The sequence below is a fragment of the Coffea eugenioides genome, chromosome 10 (genome assembly GCF_003713205.1).
Source record: "Coffea eugenioides isolate CCC68of chromosome 10, Ceug_1.0, whole genome shotgun sequence".
Taxonomy (NCBI): domain Eukaryota; kingdom Viridiplantae; phylum Streptophyta; class Magnoliopsida; order Gentianales; family Rubiaceae; genus Coffea; species Coffea eugenioides.
In genome coordinates this window covers 5,317,005-5,340,830 of record NC_040044.1, presented here as the reverse complement: position 1 = coordinate 5,340,830, position 23,826 = coordinate 5,317,005, and the positions used below count along the sequence as shown (strand labels likewise).

The 23,826-nt window shown below is 36.1% G+C and overlaps 3 protein-coding genes across 7 annotated transcripts; 2 read left to right on the top strand and 1 right to left on the bottom strand.

Annotated features, from left to right (window-relative positions):
- Positions 1 to 1,866: 1,866 nt before the first annotated feature.
- LOC113750256 (ABSCISIC ACID-INSENSITIVE 5-like protein 3) lies at positions 1,867 to 3,783 on the top strand. Its single transcript, XM_027294253.1, has 3 exons — positions 1,867 to 2,718; positions 2,829 to 2,900; positions 3,703 to 3,783. Exons 1-3 carry the CDS (start codon positions 1,867 to 1,869, stop codon positions 3,781 to 3,783), a joined length of 1,005 nt encoding a protein of 334 aa, XP_027150054.1.
- Positions 3,784 to 12,191: 8,408 nt separating this feature from the next.
- LOC113748617 lies at positions 12,192 to 18,524 on the bottom strand. Of its 5 annotated transcripts, none has more exons than XM_027292099.1 (13): positions 18,174 to 18,524; positions 17,978 to 18,065; positions 17,259 to 17,358; positions 17,079 to 17,152; positions 16,886 to 16,957; positions 16,677 to 16,754; positions 16,445 to 16,569; positions 15,754 to 15,826; positions 14,736 to 14,797; positions 14,264 to 14,644; positions 13,727 to 13,829; positions 12,917 to 13,197; positions 12,192 to 12,383 (listed from the first exon to the last, which is right to left on the bottom strand). In XM_027292099.1, exons 1-12 carry the CDS (start codon positions 18,275 to 18,277, stop codon positions 12,997 to 12,999), a joined length of 1,461 nt encoding a protein of 486 aa, XP_027147900.1. In that variant the 5' UTR covers positions 18,278 to 18,524; the 3' UTR covers positions 12,192 to 12,383; positions 12,917 to 12,996. The 5 variants fall into 5 exon arrangements, with proteins under 5 accessions (XP_027147900.1, XP_027147902.1, XP_027147903.1 ...); XM_027292101.1 differs by having other exon boundaries at positions 14,264 to 14,641; XM_027292100.1 differs by having other exon boundaries at positions 12,314 to 12,383; positions 12,493 to 13,197.
- Positions 18,525 to 21,132: 2,608 nt separating this feature from the next.
- LOC113749999 (E3 ubiquitin-protein ligase RNF13-like) lies at positions 21,133 to 21,901 on the top strand. The gene has a single exon (XM_027293896.1). It carries the CDS (start codon positions 21,189 to 21,191, stop codon positions 21,693 to 21,695), a length of 507 nt encoding a protein of 168 aa, XP_027149697.1. The 5' UTR covers positions 21,133 to 21,188; the 3' UTR covers positions 21,696 to 21,901.
- Positions 21,902 to 23,826: the final 1,925 nt, after the last annotated feature.

Below are 23,826 nucleotides of genomic sequence, written 5' to 3'. Positions count from 1 at the left end.
GGATAAGTACAATTTTTTTTTTTTTTTTGAAAAGGAAGTTAGTACAAAGTTAGTAGTCCTAATTCACAAATTTTAAGGAGTCTGGTGTCTAACATTGTACTTCAATTTAAATGACTACAGATTCACCCAATCGAAAACATAGGGCTTCATTTTTGCATTAGAAAGAAAAAAAAATGAAAATTGTCTAATTTGTGAATAAAAACTTTTCCAAAAACCTTAAAGAATGGTCTTTTGGACATATGGGCTAGTATCATATGGCTGACAGATCAGCCTTTTACTTGTTGGCCGAACAGAAGCTGTACAAAACTTATACTGTGTGCCATCCTCTGAACAAATAGTCAGCCCACACAAACCAACTGAGTGTACGTTGCCATGTTGAAATGCCTTTAGCAAACTTCAATCTAATTATAGATTTTTATTTTAGATAATTATTTTTTGTGATATTATATTACCATTTGCTTTTGCGTTCAGATTATGAATTCTTTAATAGCCAAAAAAGTTAATACCTAGAATCAAACAAAGATTGGTTTTTGCTGATCTTGATTGTTTTTAATAATCACAGTTTTGTAAAATCTGAAGTAAACAAGAATGCCAGGCTTTTGAGCTCAATTACTCTTGCTTATTGTACTGTTTTGAGTTTTGACGCTATGAAAAGATTCTTTAAGACTTGTTGGTTTTGTGTAATTTCCATAATCTATAGCCAAAATGATTGTTCAACCCTCTTGGATGGCAACATTCTTTGTTATACTGCCTTGGCTGGAGTTTGGAGTTTGGAGGAAAGATACAGTTGAAGGCAGTAATTTTAAAATTTTTTTTTTTGGGTTAATACTGAAATTGCCCCAATATCGTCTGTTGAAATGAGAAAGTAATCATAATTATGCGTGAAATTGGCTCGTTAGGCGGGAAATTCATCAAAGTTGTTGGGAAATTTTTCAAGAACCTTAAATTAATTGGTAAACATTAATAAGACCAAGGACGTTAAATTTTTTTTTTTTTTTTTATCGAACTTAATACACTAACTTGAGGAATTAAATTGGCTAGAGCATAACAAGATTATCTCGTTCATACCATCATGATACGAATGTTGTTCTTTGCTCTCAGAAGAAGAATGTTAGCTAAAAATCTAAAGTAAAAGCACAAAGAAAAAGGGAAAACAAAACCTATATAGCCCCCAAGTATACAAATATTTTGTATTTTTGTTGTAGTAATTTCTTGACAAAGTAAATTACCTTTACGCGGCGATTATGTATTTCAAGAACCAAGAAGTGTTTATTGCAAAAACAAAGGGTAAGGCCAACTAAAATCATTAATTCCTGGTTTCCCACTCGAATGTGTGGAATTGGTTAAACACCATGCAGCCCACTTAGTTTTCAGTTTTCACAGAGGATCCCAAGAAAATAAAAAATCAATTGAGGCACAAATTTCTAGTCGATCGGGTCCATGACTCCGTTTTTGATCCCTTATATATCTCAACAGCCACACCGGATTTCCACCCTATATTGCTGGGATATAGAGTTGGAAGTTCTAAATATACACCAAAAGTTATATAAACAGGTTCTCAAATGTCATGCATCTTTTCTTCCTGAACTCAATACTTTTCAATTTTCACTATTCACTCGATCAAGGCATTATCACTAAATGTTATGTCATTTCACAATATAAACTTCCAATTCATTTCTACAAATTTCTTCAGACTAGTCTTTCTCGAATAGATCTGAAATTTGAGTTATATATACCCTTTCAGATCATTAGATCGCCAGCTGATCGAAAATAAATTGATATTTCACTGCATTGTTTGAGATAATTGTGAAATTTGGAACATACATTTTGTTGGAGTGTTCATATATATATATATAGACAGAAGCCATGATGTTACCAAATAAAGTTGATCATGAGGGATTAGCTCCTTTTCCAATATTACTTAGACAAGGCTCTATGTACAACCTCAGTGCGGATGAGGTTAACAGCCAATTTGGAAACATGTCCAAACCTTCGAACACTATGAATTTAGATGAATTAGTCAAGAATGTCATCTCAACTGAAGAGGGTCATGATCATTTGATCCAAGACCATTCTTCATCAGTATCATCATCATCATCGTCATCCTCGTCTTCCTTAGCTTCTGTTGACGTTAAAAAGTTGGACCGTCCATTGAGTAAGAAAACAATAGAAGAAGTTTGGAACGAGATTGTGGATCGAGAATGCGCCGATCTCAACGGCAATATTGATTACTCAGCTAGACGACAACTGACAGTTGGAGAAACGAATTTAGAAGAATTCTTGATTCGGGCAGGTGTCCTCAGCCTGGGAAATCAACAGAGCATTACAAATCCACCACCATTATCAGTATTGGATCCACTGGTGTTAGTGAAGCAACAGTCATCAGATTGGATTAAGTTCGACATGGAGCACGGTCAGGGACAGGAACAGCAGCATCAGGTGATTTTTCCAACGCCAATCCAGGCCCGGATGGATGCTTCATATTTTCCGGTGTCAGATACTGGTTTTGAAAATCACCCTCAGGTTGGGGATGTCTCCTGTGACTTGGAAAAGCAGATGGGAATACCTATGGAGGCAGCATCTTCATCAAATCCTCATTTGGAGACTGAAAGGAAAAGGCGGCACTCTGACCAAACGATGGAGTGGAGCTACCAAAGGAGGCAAAGAAGGATGATCAAGAACCGAGAATCTGCTGCAAGGTCAAGGGCAAGGAAACAGGTTCATATATATCAGGGATTTCGTGAATTGTCTTTTTGTAGCATTTTGAATCATATACGATTTCTGAATGCTCTGAAAGTTTTCTTCTTTTTTTTTTTTGGTGGCTATAGGCATATACAAAACAGTTGGAGCAGAATGTGTCGGAATTAAAGAGAACAAACCTAAGGCTGAAGAAGCGAAAGGTACTAATTGCTACTGTTGGAAACCCTAATTGATCTTATTCACTCAACTAATTGCTAATTCATTGTTGATCTTATTCACTCAACTAAGAAAAGATTGTGTTGATTCATCACACACGAAAATCATTGAAGTTCATTGTGTTTATGTTTGATTGCTTAAACAATTATGATGTCACCCTATGAATCATTTTTTATCCTCAAAACCGGGAAATCATCTGCCATGAGTAAACTTGTTTTCTATGTACAACAACTGTGTCTTTTGTTTCCAATGTCAAAACATAGTTACCTTTAACTGAGAGAACTGGTTATGAAGTCCTGACTAGTCGTCCAAGAATCATCCCGCTTACAGGATCAAACTGAAAAAAGGGGTTCCAGAAATGTGTGGCTAGTTCCTTGAATTTCTCAATTTCACACAAAAGCTTCCTGTGACACATAATTCAGGGACATGATCAGAAGTAGGCAAAACAAATGAAGATGCTCGTGCAAATTGTGTGGCAAATTTCTTGAATAACCTATAGAGGTGACGCAACTAAAAAATTCTAACGGAAAGAAGCAAATTCATGCAAATATTGCAAAGACATACCTTTGTGTTCCTATGAGTTAACATATTAGACGTGTCACTTATGCATCATCTATCTCCAAAATGGTTCTTCTTCATTTTCATTTGCTTCTAAACACGCATTTCCCTGTTGCGAAATGCCTCAATTGCAATATGGGCTGAAGCCTATAATATATGTTCAACAAGCTTATTGCTTATTGTTTTATTGGCCTAATTGTTTTGCTACCTATTATTACTTGTTCGCAGGAAATGGGAATGGTGTTAGATTCCAATCCTACTTCAGGATCTCGATACCAACTGCGAAGAACCAGCTCAGCTCTATTTTAGCATCGCTTTGATACAAAAACCTTCCTGTGTTTCGAACTAGATTTGACTTTTATTTTAATAATAAGCTGGAGAAGAATTTTGACTGCTTATTTGTTCTTTTTTTGGTTCGCGGAGATATACAAGGGTCGTCTGGAGTAATTATCTTCAGAACATAGGACAATCCCTTTAAGCAATGAGTTTCTTACTATTCCGTTGGGTACCTTATTTTACCTAAAATAAGCTTAAAAGACCTTTCATGTTGAGGCTTTGCACGGGTCTAAGCTCCTCTTAAGAAAACCTCAATTATAGTGAAGCATGATCCAAGAATAGGTTTGAAATTGTGAATACGTCCTCAATCTTTTCACTAAGTACTAATACTTCACAGGTTTTGCACGTAATTCTATCATCCAAAAATAGGGTAAATTACTAGGAAAAAAAAAAAACTCCTTGTAATTTATCAAATATTCAATTTAACTCCCTCTGATTTGAAAACATGTACTATAACTTCATGTGATTTCGATGAAATTGAAAATTGGATAGAAAATATTCAATCTAATGGTTGTACATGGTATGCCAATATTGCCCATACTATACGTGAAATACTTTCTATTCAATTTTCAATTTGTCGAAACCATAGGGAGTTATGGTGTAGTTTTCTAAATCAGAGGTAGTTAAGTTGAACATTCAACAAATCATAAGGACTTTATTTAAAAAGGGATAATATTGACATTCCATATATAACCATTAGATTGGATGTTTTTTTGTCTAATTTTTAATTTAGTTGAACTCACAGGGAGTTATAGTATAGGTTTCCAAATCAGAAAGAGTTAAATTAAACATTTAGCAAATCACAAGGAGCTTTTTGATATTTTACCCTCCAAAAATATAATATTTTTAGATACTAATTACTTCCTAAAATTTTGGTTAACCGTTTATTTTGAAAGCAGTAAGTTGTAAATCTAATGTTTATGGGCTCTTCTTTTCTTTTCTTTTTTTTTTTAACATTATAGTAAATGAAATGATTTATTCTAATTCTATAATTCCAAATAAATTGCTTTACTGTCTGTTCACCCCGCTCTTCTCTTTCCCCTACCCTGGACAAACTTAATTACTAGTCAAAGTGCAGATGAATCTTCTTCAAATTGATAGTAAAATCCACAATGGACTAAATAAATTGCTAAAGGCTTTGAATAGCATGCACAACATCGATACATTTATTACCTATTTTGGGGGAGGGGGACTGAGACCTTAGGACAACCAAATTGTTTAAGTACATGAACAATTTTTGTTTTGCCTTTGGACTTTGGTATAACACGATAGAGATTTTCTAAAAAGGATGCAATAATCAGGAGATTTTGTAATTGAAATGAGGTTAATTGGATGGGGGTGCAATGGTCGTGATTTTTTCACAGTATCTAGTAGGAAATTAGTTTAGAAATATAGATGGGAGAATCCGAAGGAGGCAAAGAAGGATATTGATCAAGAATTGAAAATCTGCTGCAAGCTAGGTCAAGAGCAAGAAAACAGATACATGTCGGCAAATTTTTTTTTCTTTTTTAATGTAGAATTTCCGAACACATTTGTTAAAAACAAACAACAGTGCAAATGAAACAATTGCACTTGAAAATAATTGTTAAAAAACAGTGTGTATAATTAATGAAATACGTAGATTGCACACAATATGGACAGAATGTAAATTTGAATATTATTTTTTGAACCTTGCGCATCAAAGGTCATCGTAATCATAATCATATTATTATACTTAATTTGCGAATTTATCAATGTGATAGTAAAATAAATTCCATAAAATTAACGTGACTAATTAATGTTAATCCCACTTGAAAAAAAGAAGGTTCAGTATTAGTACCATCGATTTTTTTTGTTTTAGTAGAAGAAGATTAAAATTGAAAAAGCAATGGGTAATGGACAATTTGAACGCAGAATCTTTAATTCCTAAAACTTTAACCATAGTCACTAGACACGTCTTCTTGACATTTTAACCGCAACACTTTCCTTTCTAATGCTACTTAATTTTCTACTGCTATTTATTGCATGAGTCAGCACTTCGCCAATACCTTAGTTAGGATATTTCACGTCTTTCTCCTTCTAAGCTCAAGTTTTTTCCCCCCAAAAAAAAACAAATCTCATGTTACTTTTTATTTTTTTTGTCAATCGTCATCTCTACTCTTACTCTATCATAATCTAACTAGAGGGAGGTCCAACTGGACCTATAGGGAACCGATGGAGACAGAACCACCATCGGATCATGCAATAAATAGCCATTGCTTAGTGCACCCGTCTGAATTTTTTTGAAAAACCACATTATGTGACAATTTGGTGGAAGACAAGGGTTCAAACCTTGCCTCCCACCCCACCAAAGCCTTAAAGGTTCGGTGGTGACCACCAGCCTAGTTTTTACAAGAAAAATTTGCTCCAATTTAAAAAGGAAAAGAAAAAGGTCCTAAATCCTTAATCCTTGAAAAATATATATATATGGGACAAGGTGTGTAACCATTGACAAACCACCCGTTGAATGGGTTGGTATAGTTTTTGATCAATAGGATTTGGACCCATAGATTTTTCTCCATTTGTGTGGTGGACTAATCTTCTGTGAAATATGTCTCGGACTGTAAGCCCAGTCCACTCCATACCTCATCTAGAAGCCCTGAACCTGATTGTATAATGTTATAAAGTCCACTGCTTGGAGCCCCAGCCCATCCTCCATCCCAAAAAGGAGAAAAAATGGAGCTGTAGATGGGAGAATCAAAATCATTGTGAGATAAATTCTAAAAGCATCAAAACCAAAATTGTACCCCGTTAATAAAAGAGTAAGTGTCATTTTTTTATATATTGTTAGTGTGTATATATAAGTTGTACAGGATTTGAACAGGATTTGTTCTATAGGTTGTACGTCCGGGGGAGAGAGTGTAAGCAAGAGGTCTCGGGTTCGAATCTTCCTGCTTACACTTAAAAAATATATATATTTTTTTTTTACATTAGCAGGTTTAGATCATGCCACCTAATATGAATTTAAATTTGAAATTCAAATCATGCGCATATTCCATACATCCATAGTTATTAGTATAAAAAAAATCATTATACAATCAATGCATAAAATATTTTTCTTAATAAAATGATATGATATTGCGTAGTTCTTGTTGGAAATGAAAAAAATTGTGCGTAAAATATATATGGCAGCGGTGTTGGTAGTGGAGAACCTTATCGTTAATTATGCTTCATTTGTTAAGTGCATGCTTCTAGTGAAAAAGTTTAACCTTCATCAATCCTAGCGGTGTACTTTAAACTCCAACATCTTCCAAATGAAGCTGTGGCATGGTCTGGAAGAGGCACTAACTATCTTATCCTGATTCCTGAGGTGGTAGGACCAAAAGAGGAATCATGTTTTGCAGTTATTGTGGCTATGGAACAAATGCCCTTCTTCACAAAATTCACAAATTCCCCAACCCTTCACAAAAGCCATTGCCTGCTTTAAATGAACAAAATTATTTGAGAATATAACTACATTGTTTGAGAGAATGTTATGATTTACATCTCACTCCACTGCTAAATGAGATAGTATACCATTCTCACTTCCAAAGTCTAGTTGCATTTTTCGAAGATTTGGAGTTAATTAAGTTGCAACGATGCAAGTCAAGGCTAGCGGGAGAGAATGAATGTGCCAACATGGGTAATTATCTAAGCACAAGTAGCCAAATTACAGTTAAGGCTGAAGGATTTCGATATTTTTGAGAAAATGACTTGCTTGCAACTCTATGGATCCATCACCCAACCTAAAGATATTTAAAAGAAGAAACTCAAACATTGACCAACTGTTTCTAGACACACTACTGATTGTCAATAACCAAGAAAAAGATGGGCAACACTTTTCATCTAATTTGCAGTTTCCCCCTCTTTTTTTTTTTTGTCTCACAATTATATCATAACCTAGTAGACTATGTACTATTAATCACCTCAAATGATCCATCCATGACACTAGTTCGACCAACTTAAAGGAGGATTTGTCCAGTGTAAAAATTTTATGAAAAAAAAAGAGAGGGAGGGAACTCATGATTTTCTGAACGCTATGTAGTATGTATGTTAAGGAAAACAAAAATATTACAGATTACGTATCATTTTTAGATATTTTCATTGAATTTTAGACACCTTTTTTTTAACATCCTAAATTATACAAGTAATGATTGAGGGAGATTATCTGGCAGCTCATCTGGCAGCGCACGCCTTCTTAGGAGCGCTTGCCAGGGGTTCGAGTCGTGCAGGGTTACCGTGCTTGGGGGGTGGAGCCTCTCCTCTCGGGCCGCTGGGGATTAGTCGGGCCGCCTTCGGGTCTTGACCCGGACACCCCAGTGTCGAAAAAAAAAAAAAAAATTGAGGGAGATTTATATATCTTTATAAAATTACATACATGGGTCATGCTACAAAAATGTTACGTACGTGTAAGTGTAACAACCATACCAAAAAGGGCAAAAAGAGAGGAAAAAATTGAAGAAACATGGATGATGGAGCCATGTTTATTGGATCACAAAAAAAAAAAAGGGGAGGTGGGAGCAGAGAGTATTAGATTCTATTCTCCTTCCTTTCTTCAATTCCAAAAGTCTCTCAACTCTCAACCACTCTCCTAACAACAACACATCTCTCTCTCTCTCTCTCTCTTCTTTTTTTTTTTTTTTTGTCAAAACTCTCTCTCTTCTATTGACTGCCTAAACGTAGCAAAGTACTTGCAACAATCATCCATCATCATAACGTTCGTCAATGATCAATCTGCTTTCATCTCATGTCCTAATACCACGGTCACGGTCACGGTCAGGGTCACCGTTATCTCTCCGTTCTTAACGTCCCAGTGAGGCAGGGAGTCGGCCTGCCCATTCTGCCCCACCCATGACCTCACTCCCTGCTCCTTAGTCATTCGCTACTGCCCCTACTTAGTTTCCCTCTTTCTTTCCTGTATCTAATGACTCATCAAAAACTTGGGTCGGCCCTCCCAAGTCCCAAGTCTTTCTCTTCAAACCCTCTGATTAAAGATCATTTCATCCAACGGTCAAAACCCAAACAAAGTCTTCACACTCACTCAACCCTGTCTTGCATTGCAAATTTGCAATTACTCCACAACAACACAACCCTTTTCTGCAGCTTGAGCTAGCTAGGCTTAGATCTTCCCCTGAAGAGAAAATCAATTTTCTCCCTAGATTTTGCAGGTATGTACTCAGCTTCTTTTTCTTTTCCTTTTCCTTTTTCTTTCTTCCCCAGCTCCCTCCTCCTTTCTTTCAAAGCTTTTTTCTAGCCAAAATTCTCTTTTTCATGAACAAGTTTTCTGCCTGCAGCTTATTATTCTCAGGCAAAAAAACTCCTAGCTCTCATTTTTCCTTTCGTTTCTTTCCAGTTAAAAAACTACCCTTGGCAGGGTAAAACAATCCCAAGAAGAAACTAGATTTGGTTGTCGTTAGTTTACTGCTGTACATTGTTCTTCTTCGTACTGCACCTTTCGCCATTATTCAGTGTAATCTTCTCTTTTAGATCTCCATTAGTCCGTCTCCATCATTATCTGAACTCAAATATATGAATTTTGTAAATATGTCTTCCCTACTTATGAAGTTGCTGTCTTTCCTATTCATAAATTCTTGTCTCATGCTCAATATTTTTGTCTACGTGAAACTATTCAATTTTATGCTAGCTGAAATTTTTTTTAATTTTTTTTTTAAGTTTCTTACTGCTAGCTAGCAGTAACGAGAAATGAAATCTTGTCCTGTTTCAGTAATTAGTAGTGGTACTAAGAGAAAAAAATCTACTACTTTTGGCTCTTTCTTTTCTTTTTTTTTTTTGTGGGGAAAAATCTTAACGTGACGGTTTTTTTTTTTTTTTTTTTGAGGTTTGTGGTTAGAAATTGTCGGAATATACTAGGAAAAACGGTTTGTTTTGTCCGAGGGACTCGGAGGAGAGATCTAACGGTGATACGAGGTTTGATGTTTTGTAATGTCAGGTTGCTAGCCGTACAGATGGAGGTGATTGTTAAGAAGCCCTTGCTAACGTGCGCCGAGGGTGCTCTGTCCTCGATTTTCACTACGGCTACTCCTCCTGCTTCTTTGGTCAACGTTCAACTGCTGTCCTTGGCTCGAGTAAGATTTCATCACTCCCCTCTTTCCATTTCTTTCCCTTTTTCATTAATTAATTTTGTCACTTTTTAATTTCAAATTTTTTTTTACAAAGGCGGTCCATTATCAATTCAATTTTTCACTTTGTCATGATTGGACGGGATTTTCTTCCTCTCTCTCTCTCCTTTTTTTTTTTAAACTTTCATTTATTTTAAAGTGTCTTTCAAGGTTGTTAAGATTTTAATATTTATCTAGTATTTTTTTTCTTGAATTAATTTTTTATACACTCATACAGTATAATAAAAATGGTGCAAAATTTGAATCTAAAATTTAATTTTTATATATTTATCATGATCTAATAAAGATAAAGATAATGTATATATATAAGATTTACTTTTTCTTTTTTTTGAGTTTAGTGAATAATGCTAGTATTGCTTATTTTGTCCTTTAGTACTATATTAATTGCACTATTTTCCTCATACCGGACGTCAAAGGGAACATGAATTTGGCTTTTATATGCCTTTTAGAGTTCCGGGTTAGTTGTTGATGGGTCCCGATTTGAATACTACAATAGTCTACCACCAATCCCATGCGCCATTATTATTCTATTCCCTAATTCTAGACTGAATTTTAAAACAAAAATGGTGAAACCTCAAAAGCAAATCATTTCAAACTACCGTGGAGTGGGCAATAAACTATTTGCAAGTTAAAAAGAAATAGTACACTGCTTTTGAGTTCATATTTTGTTCCGGGCGTTAAGCATATATTCGAATATTCTTTTGAAATTATGAGAATATTTTGTAACACCTTTTTTTATAAGCATTTTGCTTTTCGTACACAGGGGAATAAGGATCTGTGGCTTTATTACATTGGCAACTATGCTTTAGTATAAGTGTTAAGTGCAGGTTAAGTTGCATGGGCTTCAATGGAGAAAATTGTAGTAATATTCCAACAAAACCTGCATTGATGGCTGAAGCTTCTTTTTTGGCAAATGTTTTTGACGAGGATGAAACATGTTTTTGTTACACAATTGAACAAGTTCCTCTTCACCTCTCACTTCACTTGTGTTGTTGTTGTTGTACACTTGCTAATGGTACACTTTGTCGTGAATGGCAAGCAAATTACAGGATCTTTTTGGGTGGTTGGCGGCAACTGAAGTGAAGGGTAAAGGAAACTCTGATGACCAGTTGAAAGTGGTGGATGCAGAGCAAGGGGATGGAGATGAGCAGAACGACGGTGGCAGTGATAATGGGGAAGGTGACTTCAGTTGAAAGTGGTGGATGCAGAGCAAGGGGATGGAGATGAGCAGAACGACGGTGGCAGTGATAATGGGGAAGGTGACTTCCCGGATGGTGAAGAAGAGGTAGGCCCTGAAGATGGAGGCGGTCCTGGAAGCAATCCCAACAGCAGCAATGGCAACGCCAAGAAGGGCCCTGGAGGAGCTGGTGGTGCGGGAGACGAGAATGGGGAGGAAGAAGATGGAGAAGATGGTGATGGACACAATGACCGTGATGATGACGACGATGATGAAAACCAGGATGATGATGATGATGATGACGAGGAGGAGGAGGATGATGATCGCGAGGATGAAGGAGATGAGGAAGAAGTGGCAGAAGAGGATGCAGAAGACGAAGAGGAGCCAGAAGATGAGGAAGAGGAGGAGGCCCTCCAGCCTCCAAAGAAGAGGAAGAAGTAGATGGCTCGAAAATGAAAATGTTACAACTCCCCTCCCCGTTTCGAGCAGCCCCCCTTCTCTTTTAACCTGATGGAAAAATAGGTCTCTGACCTTCTGATCGTACTGTAGCTGATGAGTATAATTATGAACATCTTTCATTCGAATGTTTTAGAGAACTTCCCAACTTTATAGATTTGGCCAATTGAGCAGACAACTGATTTTTGGTTACTTGATTAAAAACATGATTTTCTCCGTCGTTGACCTTCATTCTCACTGAATTTCAGTCATTAACCTTTGATTGATCCTGCATACCAATCTGCTATGATGTCTCTCCTTGTTCATCTTAACTCTCCTGCCGTTTATTGAGTTTCCGGGTTTAGCATAATTACTTTCGCCGTGCAAGGACATGAACATGATTGTTTTCCAGAATGTCAAGACATAACATACCACCGTTTTAATTTTTTAACTGCTCAATACTAAAAACCTTACCAAGAACATGGGCTAAGGGGGAAAATTCTACGAGACACTGCTACGGACTTTGCTAAGGGCCATACATCACTAAAATCAGGTCGTCTTTGCTCCCTAATGTTGGAAGGGTTCTCGCATGAGTATACCATACAGTAGTAGCAACATAACAAGACAGTAACTATAACTACCTTTTCCTACATTTTACGACTTAAACAATTGGGAACTGTCAATATACATAGCTTTAATGCTACAGGCAAGCAGGAATTACCATATATAGAGTTCCATATACAGAGAGAGTCTATTTACATTTGCCAGGCAGAAACTTGAGGAGTTATTCTAGTTTTGCCGTCAAGTGCCCTGCAACGCTGAACCTACACACGAAACCAGTACAAAAAATGAATTGACAAATAGTTCTGAGGAAAAACAAACGCAAAACACGTTGAGTAATAAAACAAAGTAAAGGAACTTGATCTTTTTGACCTTTAATGACAATATAAAGCACCAGAAGACCAACCAACAAGAAGAGAAACAGCATTTGGGGCAAATACAGAAACGAGTAGTACGTTCTATCTGCCCATTTCACTAGAAGAAAAACTTGCAGCGGTTAATTTGTATAAAGGATTGGAGGAGTAATAATCAAAGACAGTCTATTGGTATTTAAGACAGCAATTTCAGTATAACCAAATTATCGATTATGTTAGAACATTGCTAGCATTGAGTTCAAGATGAACACTGACAAACAATTTTCTGCACTAGTTTAGACTTCAGGTTGCTTGGCATAAGCAAAGTACTGTTAAGTTCTCTTGTACTGTTTGAAATTTACTCCCAGGAACCAAGTATATTGACCAGCAGTGTTCCAAGTCGTTCATAAATATAGAAGAGAATGTGATGATCTAGAATTGACCTCTTCTTGCCTTCTTTAGAGCTTATGAGGGGCGAGAAAGCTTATAATTGTAGTATTCCATTATCCTCTTGAACAACTAATCATTTCTTTGTGGCATCAATAAACATCGCTCGTGTCCAGTGCTCTACATCTTCAGTTTGTGAAGGCGGAGGAGGATAAGTTGGATGCTCAACAAGATCCCACCCTTCAATGAAGTTTTCATTCTTTCCAATATCAGAAAATTCAGTGGGGAATAGGAAACTGGAAGCAGAACTCGGAACATGGCTGTCAAAAACATTTCTCTGCATGGTGAAAAGATAAAGAAATTCAGGTTACAGGACGAACTCATCATAAAGGTGTCTGCTATTTGTCTGTTTATTAACTATTCTTGGATAAACCCAAAAAAAAATTGTTTCCCAGCTGAAAGCAGCCCACAGGTATCATAGACACTTGATCTGTACATCCTACTCCTACTTTCTTGATAATCAAGAGCGACAGAACCAATCTTACATTATCTAATTCTAATCTGAGTGTCAAATCACATCCCATTGCTCTTATTTGTTACCACCTGATGATCAGAATATGATTTCATCATATTTTCATCATGGTACTGTGACTGAAGGAACCAAACTAGAGTCAGACGAAAAGTTTTATCCGAAGCCATCATTGCCTTTCTGCATGAATCAAGAAATAAATTTGATCTTCCAATGAATTCAAGAAAATGTTGATATAGAGCCCGCAAATACTGATAGTACTAAGAAACAAGAAGATACTGATGCTGCAACAATGGAGCCAGACAGAATATGTATCAATTCATTATAAAGTAATTACCTTCATAGGGAAGGCATGTGCACTTTCCACCAAAGTGCTTGATGAACTAGCTGAATCTACCTTCCATACAGACTTGTTCAACTGCTGGGCTTGCTTGGATGACCTGAAAACCATGTCAACATAGATAGTCCAAAAGAACAAAGCAAAGTCTAGTCTGTTAACATAAAGGATAAATTTCTGGTGAGCAAAAAACCTCGAGGCATTGGTAACAACATTAAGTAATTTCCCTCTTGTATCAATTCTTCACACAATCAAGTAAACCTGGTAAAGACATCTTAATTGGTTTTTGTATTTCCAGGGCATTTCTCAACCTTAGAGGGATGAACCAAATAGCCCACAGGTCATTTAATCCTAGTTGTAAAGCATACAAGTCAACTTCAGCTACTGCAGCTGAGGTTGGTATAGATTTAAGATGGACTGAAATCAAACAGAGTTTGCCATTTTAGAACTTTCAACTCAAATAGAACATAACATTGTTGCGCCAAGAATGGTGCAAGTTATTCAAAGTATGGTCAATGGAAGAAAAGAATAAGGTACCTTGAAGAAGCCATTTTCGAGGAAACAAAAGACCGCACTTGCTTGGAAGAAGAAAGGATGGACAACAACCTCGAAAATGCTTCAAATGTAGAAGCCTCGGCAGGAACTTCCAAACACAATGAATTATAGCAGTATGCAGTTACACATGCCACGCTTTTCTTGAGAAGGGATATTCCTTTCTGCAAATCATTGTGTGTTTCAATAGAATGAGGGGAGGCAGACGAGTAGTTGAAACTGCTACTACGAGAAGAATCCAAATGAGGTTTCCTATCTGATTCCATCGAAGCAACACCAAAGTTACTTGAGCTTCTATCAGACCATGAGGTTTCCCCACTAGTGGAGCAAAAATTTTGGCGAGGAATGAAAAGAGGATATTCGCTGCTGCATTGCATAAACACCAACAACTAATTAGTAGCAAGACTAAGTAATTCACAGTCTAAAAGGGGCCAGTAATCTGAGGCCACCAGAATACCTTCTTGAAGATGGACGAGCGTCCCAATAAGAATCTCGTTGCCATATCCTAGAGCATGAACCCTGATAATAGAAAATAGCAAAAGATGGAGAGAATATTAACTCCTACAGTGACAAGCAAACTCCCCATCTTACTGCAGTTTCACAAACACAACACAGAAAAATGTGAATAGGAACACGGACATGGAATCACAACGTTAATAAGCTTTTAAACTGTTTAGGCTTTAAACACCATCATCACAACAATTCTCTCCCTATGTAACTAACAAAGTAGATATCATGAGGAAAAGTCCACCTATACAACCCAACTATAGCGATTTCTGATTGTCTAGGAGTCAAAAAGTACCTTCAACAAGAACACTGATCTTCTTCTAACAGAGGGGACAAAAGCAATAGGTGAACTTGTTCATTAATAACGAACTGAGATTCAGTTATCAAAGCCAAGTATGACGTATGTAAGTAAGAGATATGATAATTTATTTTCTTAAATACCATAGCTGAAGGAACATTGAATTCCAACATGTTTAGAGCATGCACAAGGACTTTTGCATGCAATTGCTGAAAACAAGATTCCACATTTCTGTCTTTCTCTGTACATGCATGATATCTGATATTCTGACCTTTCAAAAGCATATCAATAAAAAATCCACTCCAGCAGAAAAGCATGTGTACAAAACATACACAGACAACTAGACTTTTGCATGCTATAATCTCTATAAATGATTTTCACCAGTTCTATCTTTTCCTGTAGATGCATGAGACTTGACAAATATGGATGTGAAGAGTGTATAACAAAACTTTACCGCTTTATCTAAGTTTATATAGTAAATTCACTATGAGCTGCAAGGTTGATCTAAAATCAGATAATATAGCTACTCAATCCAAACACCAAAGATACCTCTCCCCTAAAAAATCCTTGCAAGTTACAGGTATATACATGGTATAAAATTATACTTAGTGAACATATAAATGCAGCCACAAGTATTAAATTATTAAAAAGAGATGACTAATGAGCATACCGCAAATCCTGAGTTATGAAGTGCAGGGGCACAGACATGATGAACGACAAGATTCAGAAGCTGCACCATGTATCTGATTTCAACAGTTGATTACTATCCAATAGAGAGAGGTAATATATAATATGCAAAACAGAAAATCTTTTGTTTCTCAGAATTTTAGAATAATGATAACTGAGAGAAGATAAACATGATTGGATAATATACATACATGCATATATGTCCTGAAAGTGTCCTTTACATTCTTCATTGCAGGTCTGGAATAAAAATGATCGACTTGGACAAGCTAAAACTATTAAAAATATGGCAGATATTCCCGCTTCAAATATGTGATCAAGTGGTCAAAATTACATAACATTGCATCAGATGAAACTTAACGAAGAGAAAAATGACTAAAATTCAGTTACAACTGACTCAAAGACTTCCTTCCTAATTATTATTTTCTTTTTCGAGATTACCCAACACTTTATTCATGTTCACTTTAACCAAACAACCCCTGTTTCAGCAGCAACTAATTCTTGTACCAACATTATGTTCATACAGACTGAAGGAAGGAGAGATTTGACCATCTACTCGTCAAGAAAAAGGAAACAATGTAATTTGAATGACTGCCACTGGATAAATTATATGATATATACATTAAACTCGCATCATCCAATGTAGCAAGCATAGATGTATACAGTATAACAATTACCCCAAAGAGGCGGCAAGCTCATCACGTGGAACAGAATGTGGATCAAGTCCTCTAGGTAAGCGTGCATTACAAATGGTGTCATATTGACCAGTGAAACCATCTTTTCTATCACCATCAACATTCAGCTGCACAGCAACAAGAAAATTTAGTCTTATTGAATCTCCCCTGGTCAGAGCATGGCAACAAGGAAAAAAAAAAGACAAATAACACTAAAATAACATCTGAATCTTACCCGACGTAATGGGAATAACTTGCATATCTGTTTCACAATGACAGACTGGTTGTCTAGGAGTTCAGAGGTAATTGCCATCTGCAATTGACATATGCTGTAGTATTAAATGAAGTTCACCAAAAGTTCTCAAGATAATGATAAACAATATGTAGAATCATGTCCCAACTCAAGTCAAAAGCCCGAATGTATAGGGTAGAGAAACATCTTACATGTCCAAGACTCTGTGTGCAAATAAGATTAGGATAGAACTTTTCCAATTGTTCCACTTGATTCTTTTGCAGCTGCAATGAGATAATCATCAATAGAAATTAAATTATGCAGATCCCAGAAACTCAATTATCACTTTCCATAATGTATATGCATCTGACTGAAAAAATAAATTCCAGAGTTAAAATATGATACCACACTCATGGCTGACTCAAGCAATTTATACTTGGCATCTAAATCATGAGACAACTCCTCGATCATTGACTTTCCTGCACAAACATCAATTAGTCTAGCAGCTGGGGGAAAAATAAAAAAATAAAAAGATACTAATTAGCCTCGTTTTGCATGCAAAAAGTAACTCAATAAGTTTTCAACCTTGCAAAACTTCTTGTTGTCGAAGATGGAGCTTCTCCTTCATTTTTATAAGTTTCTCCTTTTGAAGTAGCAACCAACTTTTCTGATCATCTGTCTTTCCCTGTCGAGTGCAGGAAGATATATGAAAATCATTCAAAAATGAGTGATGGTATGAATAGGTCAGGTCATCCATCAGAAAATTCATATTTTACATCTGCCAAGGCAAAATCGAGAATTGAAATTCACAATTTTAGTTTTTTCTTTCAAGGTAGGACAAATTTTAGGTGACATTCGAGTATTCCCAATCCCACCACTGCTCAGTCAGCGCATCACGTTCTATGTCATTTTCTTAGTCCATAACATCTTATGAGCACACGTAACAGCTGTTCTCATTCTCTGCCTCTCTTTCTCTACCCTCTTTCACTATTGTAAATAACCCAATTCCTTCTCCCTCTCTCTCTCTCTCTCTGTTCCCACAGCTAAAAGTTTGAAAACCATGCTCCCTAACAAAATAACATTCTTAATACTTCTTTGCCAATAGATAGAGCTACATATATCCTAAGTTTTCAACATCACACGTAACCATATAAACAAGCGCGATTCCACCAACATTGTCAGCTAAGTTGAGAATAAAAAAGCTCCCATATTTATGTTAGCATATAACTTACAAAAATAACCAAGTGCAAGCCAAGTAAAACACAAGCTAGCAAAGACCAAAAGAATGCTGCAGGCACTCAAACCTTTGCAAGAAGGGCTTCGCTTAATTTTGAATATAATGCATCCTTCTTACTCTTCAGAGACTTTAAATTAGTACTGTACTCATTCAATCTGCACATGCAAAACAGATAACAAACCATGAAGTCTAATTAAAATTCCAAAAAAAAAAAAGAAAGAAACAAATTTTTTGGGAACATATTGGTCTCTGAATTGAAATACCTGTAATTTACGCAGACAGGGCAGATTGAGGCAAGATTGGAGCTGTCGCAGATAGCACAGCTAGTATTGGTTCTTCTTGTCATCGGCATCAGCTGAGAATTCATCAGCCAACTGAATATTTATCTAGAATTTGCTCCACACTGAACCCTAGATTGACAAACGACGCCGTTCCCGATGAATTGCAAAGGGGAAAAAGTTGCAGCTCATCGGAATCAATAATACTGGAAAATAATCAATCTTGTTAATTTAGGAGAAGAAAGAGCTCTGAGGCTAAAAGTAACTTAAACTGCACGTACACCATGAATTATACGCGTATACGTACAGTACAGTATACGTAGAAGGAATGTAGAATTGATGGGGGAGGTGTTGTCAGAGGCAATGGTTTATGTTTGCTTTCAGTGTATCCTTGACCTTTATTAACTACTACTAAAACAAATCTTAATATAAATAATTCAAAGCCTTTTTTTTAATGTGCTGTAATTACAAAAATTTGATGTATAATTATCCATTTAGTTGAAAACAAAAAACAGCCAAAATCGGTGACAAGGTAATATTTCAATGAGTGTAACAAAAAAAAATATGACAAAAGAATAGAAAACATATAAATAGGAGCAGTGAAAATTATTTTTTCTCTATATACATATTATAAAAAAAATATTATGTTAAGATTTTTATATTCCTTAAACTTATTATTTAACTAAATAAGAAACTTCCGTATAAAAGTTGTTTAGAAATGATCACCTTCTTATATAGTTGGCCTTAAATTTAGATACAATTTAATAATAAACTCAATCAAATTACTAGCATTTTTTTTGTGCAAAATAAGATTATAAAAGTCGAAAAGAGAGGATTTGAGATCTCTTGATTAATTTGACTAAAATCACTACTTGTTAAACTCAAATTAATTTTGGAATAGTATATTGATATCTATATACGTACCTTGGGATGATGGATCAACGGTAACTGCTCATCCACTGGGTCAAGGGTGATTTTAATCTTGGGTTGATGAGGCCCAATGTGCAAAGCCCATATATAGAAGCCCAAACATAGTGCATTATCTGATGGCATACCTTCTTTTTTTTTTTTAAGGGAAACCGGCTTAGTATTTACGGGAAGTCCATGATTTGTGAGGCGCGCATTAGGTCTACAATTGGAAGTAGAAATGGGAATGGTATAAGAGGACGTTTCAGTCCATATCACAAAAGTAGGGTTATTTTGCCATTTGCTCATCTCGCTGGTCTAGTCCAAAGTTTTAAGGGCTCCGGATCTTTTATTGCACTTTCCTGTGTTATATCCCTATTACACTATAAATCTTGCAATATTATGTGTATCTTTCTTTCTTGTGCATTAGGTTAAATTCATACGTACTTGGTGTACCGGTTACATCAACCCAATGAACATATTCACCAAATAGTGCAAGAGTTACGGCATTAAATTAAGTAGTGTAATTGAGATGTAACACCCACTTATGTAATAAAAAATCCATTATCAAGATTAAAGTCCTGTTTAGTAAATCAGTTCAACAGTTAAACTTAACGAATTCAGATCTTAACATGTTCAAACTCGTTTAATAACCAAAAATTGAATATTTGAATTAATTGAGTGACACTGAATTTTTTGGGCAAAATTTGCTTCCAAAAATAAGTGACGAACTATTCACTTATCACTTAATACGATATACGTTCAAATGTATCCGATTTAATACTTAATAATTTAATAATTTAAAAAATTCAGATTTCAGTTTTCAGACGTCAATAAGTTCTACCAGAGTCAATCTTGGCTATTTGGTTAATCCCCTCCCTCAGTATGTCGACACTCACCACACAGTCGCTAGCCAATATTCAAGTTCTCTCCGGTAGTTAAAACCTCCAAAGACCGGACTTAGTGTGGAGCTCATGCAAAATATGTATAATATGTAGTATAAAAAGAGTAATTAATGAGGTTTTGGCATACATTTGGGTTATCTAACCAGCAATACTGGTCAAACATTATTGACGGATTCAATTCAATTACGTCACTCGCTCACATCTTTGTCCGACGCGTGAAGGTCTACCAAGTAAATATGTAATATTACATTTTTCAGCATTATTTCTAGAAATTTACCATTTTGGTTATAAAAGCTTTAGTTATTTGTCTTTAACTCTCTCTCTCTCTCTCTCTCTCTCTCTGAAAAATGGACTTATTGGTAATTATCCTGTTTAAATACGTGATATTACATTTTTCTCTAATCTATGTAATTGGTTCAACGCCTAATTGCTAACGTTATCAACCAATTAATCAAATATGTACATACATTCTCAAATAGTCTTCCATCTTTGACATTAATTATCATCGTTAAGAAATGGTCAAAGGGCCCCTTTTTGCATTATCATAAGCAAAGACTTAAAATAATTGACCAAATTGTCTTCACAATTTGGCATAATATGCATATCAAACATTCTACATGGATGTTTCTTACCGTCCAATTCTGTCTTTTAAGGTTGATGAACCTTCAATAGTACCTAAATTAGGATGGAAATTTTGTAAGGATAAGCTGTAGATGAATGACAAAAGCATCTGGACAAGAAGACATTCTCGAACTCAAGACTGCAAGCTTTAAAAAACACAAGAATATCAGTCTTTGGAGTTACTTGAACTAGATTCCAAGCCGGCCATCTCAGTTGGTCAATACCCACTTGGAGCGAACTTTTGCACGAATACAGTACAGAACAGTAGAATACCTTCATTTCTTGGAAGCTATAAGAAAGAAAATTCCAAATTTTTTTGCATGAATAAAATGAGCAACTTGAGTCTTGATGATGAGGAGCAGATACATAATAGATTATGAATCTAGAAGAAACGAGTCAACAAACAATCAACAACTGTCCAGGTACGTGATATCCATTGAACTACAAAAGTGGCCCTCACCAACCTTTCTATATATATATAGTATTTTCCTGGCCTGCTAATTTGCTCACACGTACAATTGCAAATTGCGGAGTGCAGACGACCCTTTGGTCTTTCTTGCAAGAAAAAATGGGTGCTCTGTCTAAATTCTTCTTGTCTCCAATTTACAAAGCCACTTCAATTTGCTTCTCTAAAGTTCTTCCTGAAGCTTTGAAGTTCTTGATTTTATCTGCGGTTATTTTATGGAGTTCTTACAGGCGTCAAAGCTCTAGGCACGAGTACATGGCACAGATCGACAAGCAGAGCTGCAAATTTGTATACAGAAAGAAGTTGAGGCCATCTTTGGAGGCAACGGAATGTTCCATCTGCTTGTGCGAAATTGAAGAAGGTGATGAAGCAAGAGAGCTGCATTGCAATCATGTGTTCCACAAGAATTGCCTGGAGAAATGGTTGCAGCGCTGTCGTGCTACTTGCCCGCTTTGCCGGAGCTTGGTGGTGCCTGAGGAAGTTGCCTCGGAGCATAAACGATCACAGGCTGAACATCAGCTGCTGAAGAATAGTGTGGAGGAGGAATTGGCTCTTATGTTGTTGTCTACCATGACCATGAGTGGTTGGAGCTGTCATTCTGGGTTCTAATTGCTCAACAAGATTGAGATATCTTCTCTCTTTTCTGGGATTGGCAAGAAGGGCAGTTGAATCAAACACCCCACCAGTTAATGCATTATGAGCAACATATAGTTGGTATAGATGAGATATTCTTTGGTTTGGTAGGAAAGCATTTGTACAAAATGGTGACTCGCAATTGTTTCTAGGATGAATTACCAAAATTATTTTTAACCTTATCTTACCTTTTTATACGGCTGATCATTTTATCATCCGGAGTACAAAAAACTGGGGAAGAATCAAATAGGCTCTAGCATATATGGCCATATACAAATTTAGACTTTAAGCACTTGATCAAATTCTCTCTCTCTCTTTTTTTTTTCTGTTAATTATGAAGAAGGAGTTAATGGATTCAAGATCCTAACATTTGACCAGCTGTTAAATTGTTCTAGGACCGTCTTGTCTGTCTCCATCGTGGCCTGCATTGCATTTGCAGTACGAAACGCACGCCGGATAGTTGCTACCAATTATATTCTTCCACGGCCCGCGTACGGGAGTGGTTGGCACCGGAGAAACCTAACCTTTTTTTATTTTTTATTTTTTTTGAGAAACGATAAGTGGGAAGAAACCTAACATAATAAGCCCAAAAAAGAATCAAATTATTCGATAGTAAAATCAAATTCAATTTGATAAGAATTTATTCGAATTTGATTCGCAAACTAGTCATATCAATCTTGAACGGCGATTTATATTCAATAACATTTAAAATCGATAAAAAAAAATCGTTCAAACTCGATTTAGTAAATAAACAAATCAATTTTAAACAAAATTTCAAACTCGTCAAAATTATCAAACAAATTTAATCATTAGAGTGTTCGACTTGATTAAACTCGTTTACATCCCTACTTTGAAAGAGTTGAATTATAGTATAACATTTTGCTAAAACATTAAAAGGCCATTAAGTTCCTAGGCTAGCCAGAAATCATTGGTGCACCTTATGCCAAGGATCCTAGTGACAATTGCACCTATAATTATACATATTTTATAGACACTAGTAAAAATATATATATATATATATATACCGACATAATACCGTGCAAAAGTATAAAAAAAAAAAATTTCTCACCCGTTGAAAATTATACCCAACAATTATGTTACTAGTATTTATATTTGTGGTTTTATGTAACATCTAATATTGCATGGTACAATTGGGTGGCATTAACAATTGTAAAGGCCCTTAACCCAATGTAAAGGTTGGCAATTGTCAGATCAAAATCAGGACCAGCTCTACGTTTGTTACTTTCATCGTCGGTTGTTGCCATAATTTTAAGGATGCAAACTTTTTCCACGCTTCTGCACGTGGTTATGTGTGTGGGCAACCAGGGAGAGTGAAGTTACGTGTGAGTTGACAACCTCCACAGATGCATCACAACTGGACAAACAAGCAATGGCGAAAACTGCAATCACCGTACCACATCATTGTTATTGTACATGTAAAACGTGGAGAGATACAACGTTGGGAAAACAAAAAAACATTACGAACGTGGAATAATATGATGATAGAGACACAACATGGAATAATTGATAACTCTAATTTATCCAGGAAACGGTTGCACCTGCAAACAAATTTCCTCTTCATCAACAGCGCGTAACTTCTTTTGTTCACCGTGTAACTTTTTTTCCACAGGTTGTATTTTCACAACAGATAGTGGTGCCCCACACTTGACGCGGAAATCGAGTTACCACATCTGAGCCGCACATTTTTTTGAGGTCCAATCTGGACCATTGCAGGGACGGACTGATGACCGTCCCTGCCCCTCCAATTTATCCAACACTGGTTTGGTCATTGGTGTAATGATGATAAAGGCACAACATCCCATGAATAATATCCATTCATTACTCAATTCGCAGCCAAAGGTTCTACTCTCTGAGCAAAAGCATTCAACCCTTTCTTTTGCTTGTTCAATATTTTTGTAACAAGTACCAAATCGTTGCTCCAAGCAAGCTGTCAATAGAATTCTGAAGTTTTTGGTCTGGTCTTCGACTCTTATCCCCCTAACTGGCAGCTCAATCTTAGTCTTATTTCCCCACTAATTATAGCCGCCAGGGTCTCAGCTCAGCACATCATCCAAGACCGTGGAATTCAATAATGGTTTCTAAGGAA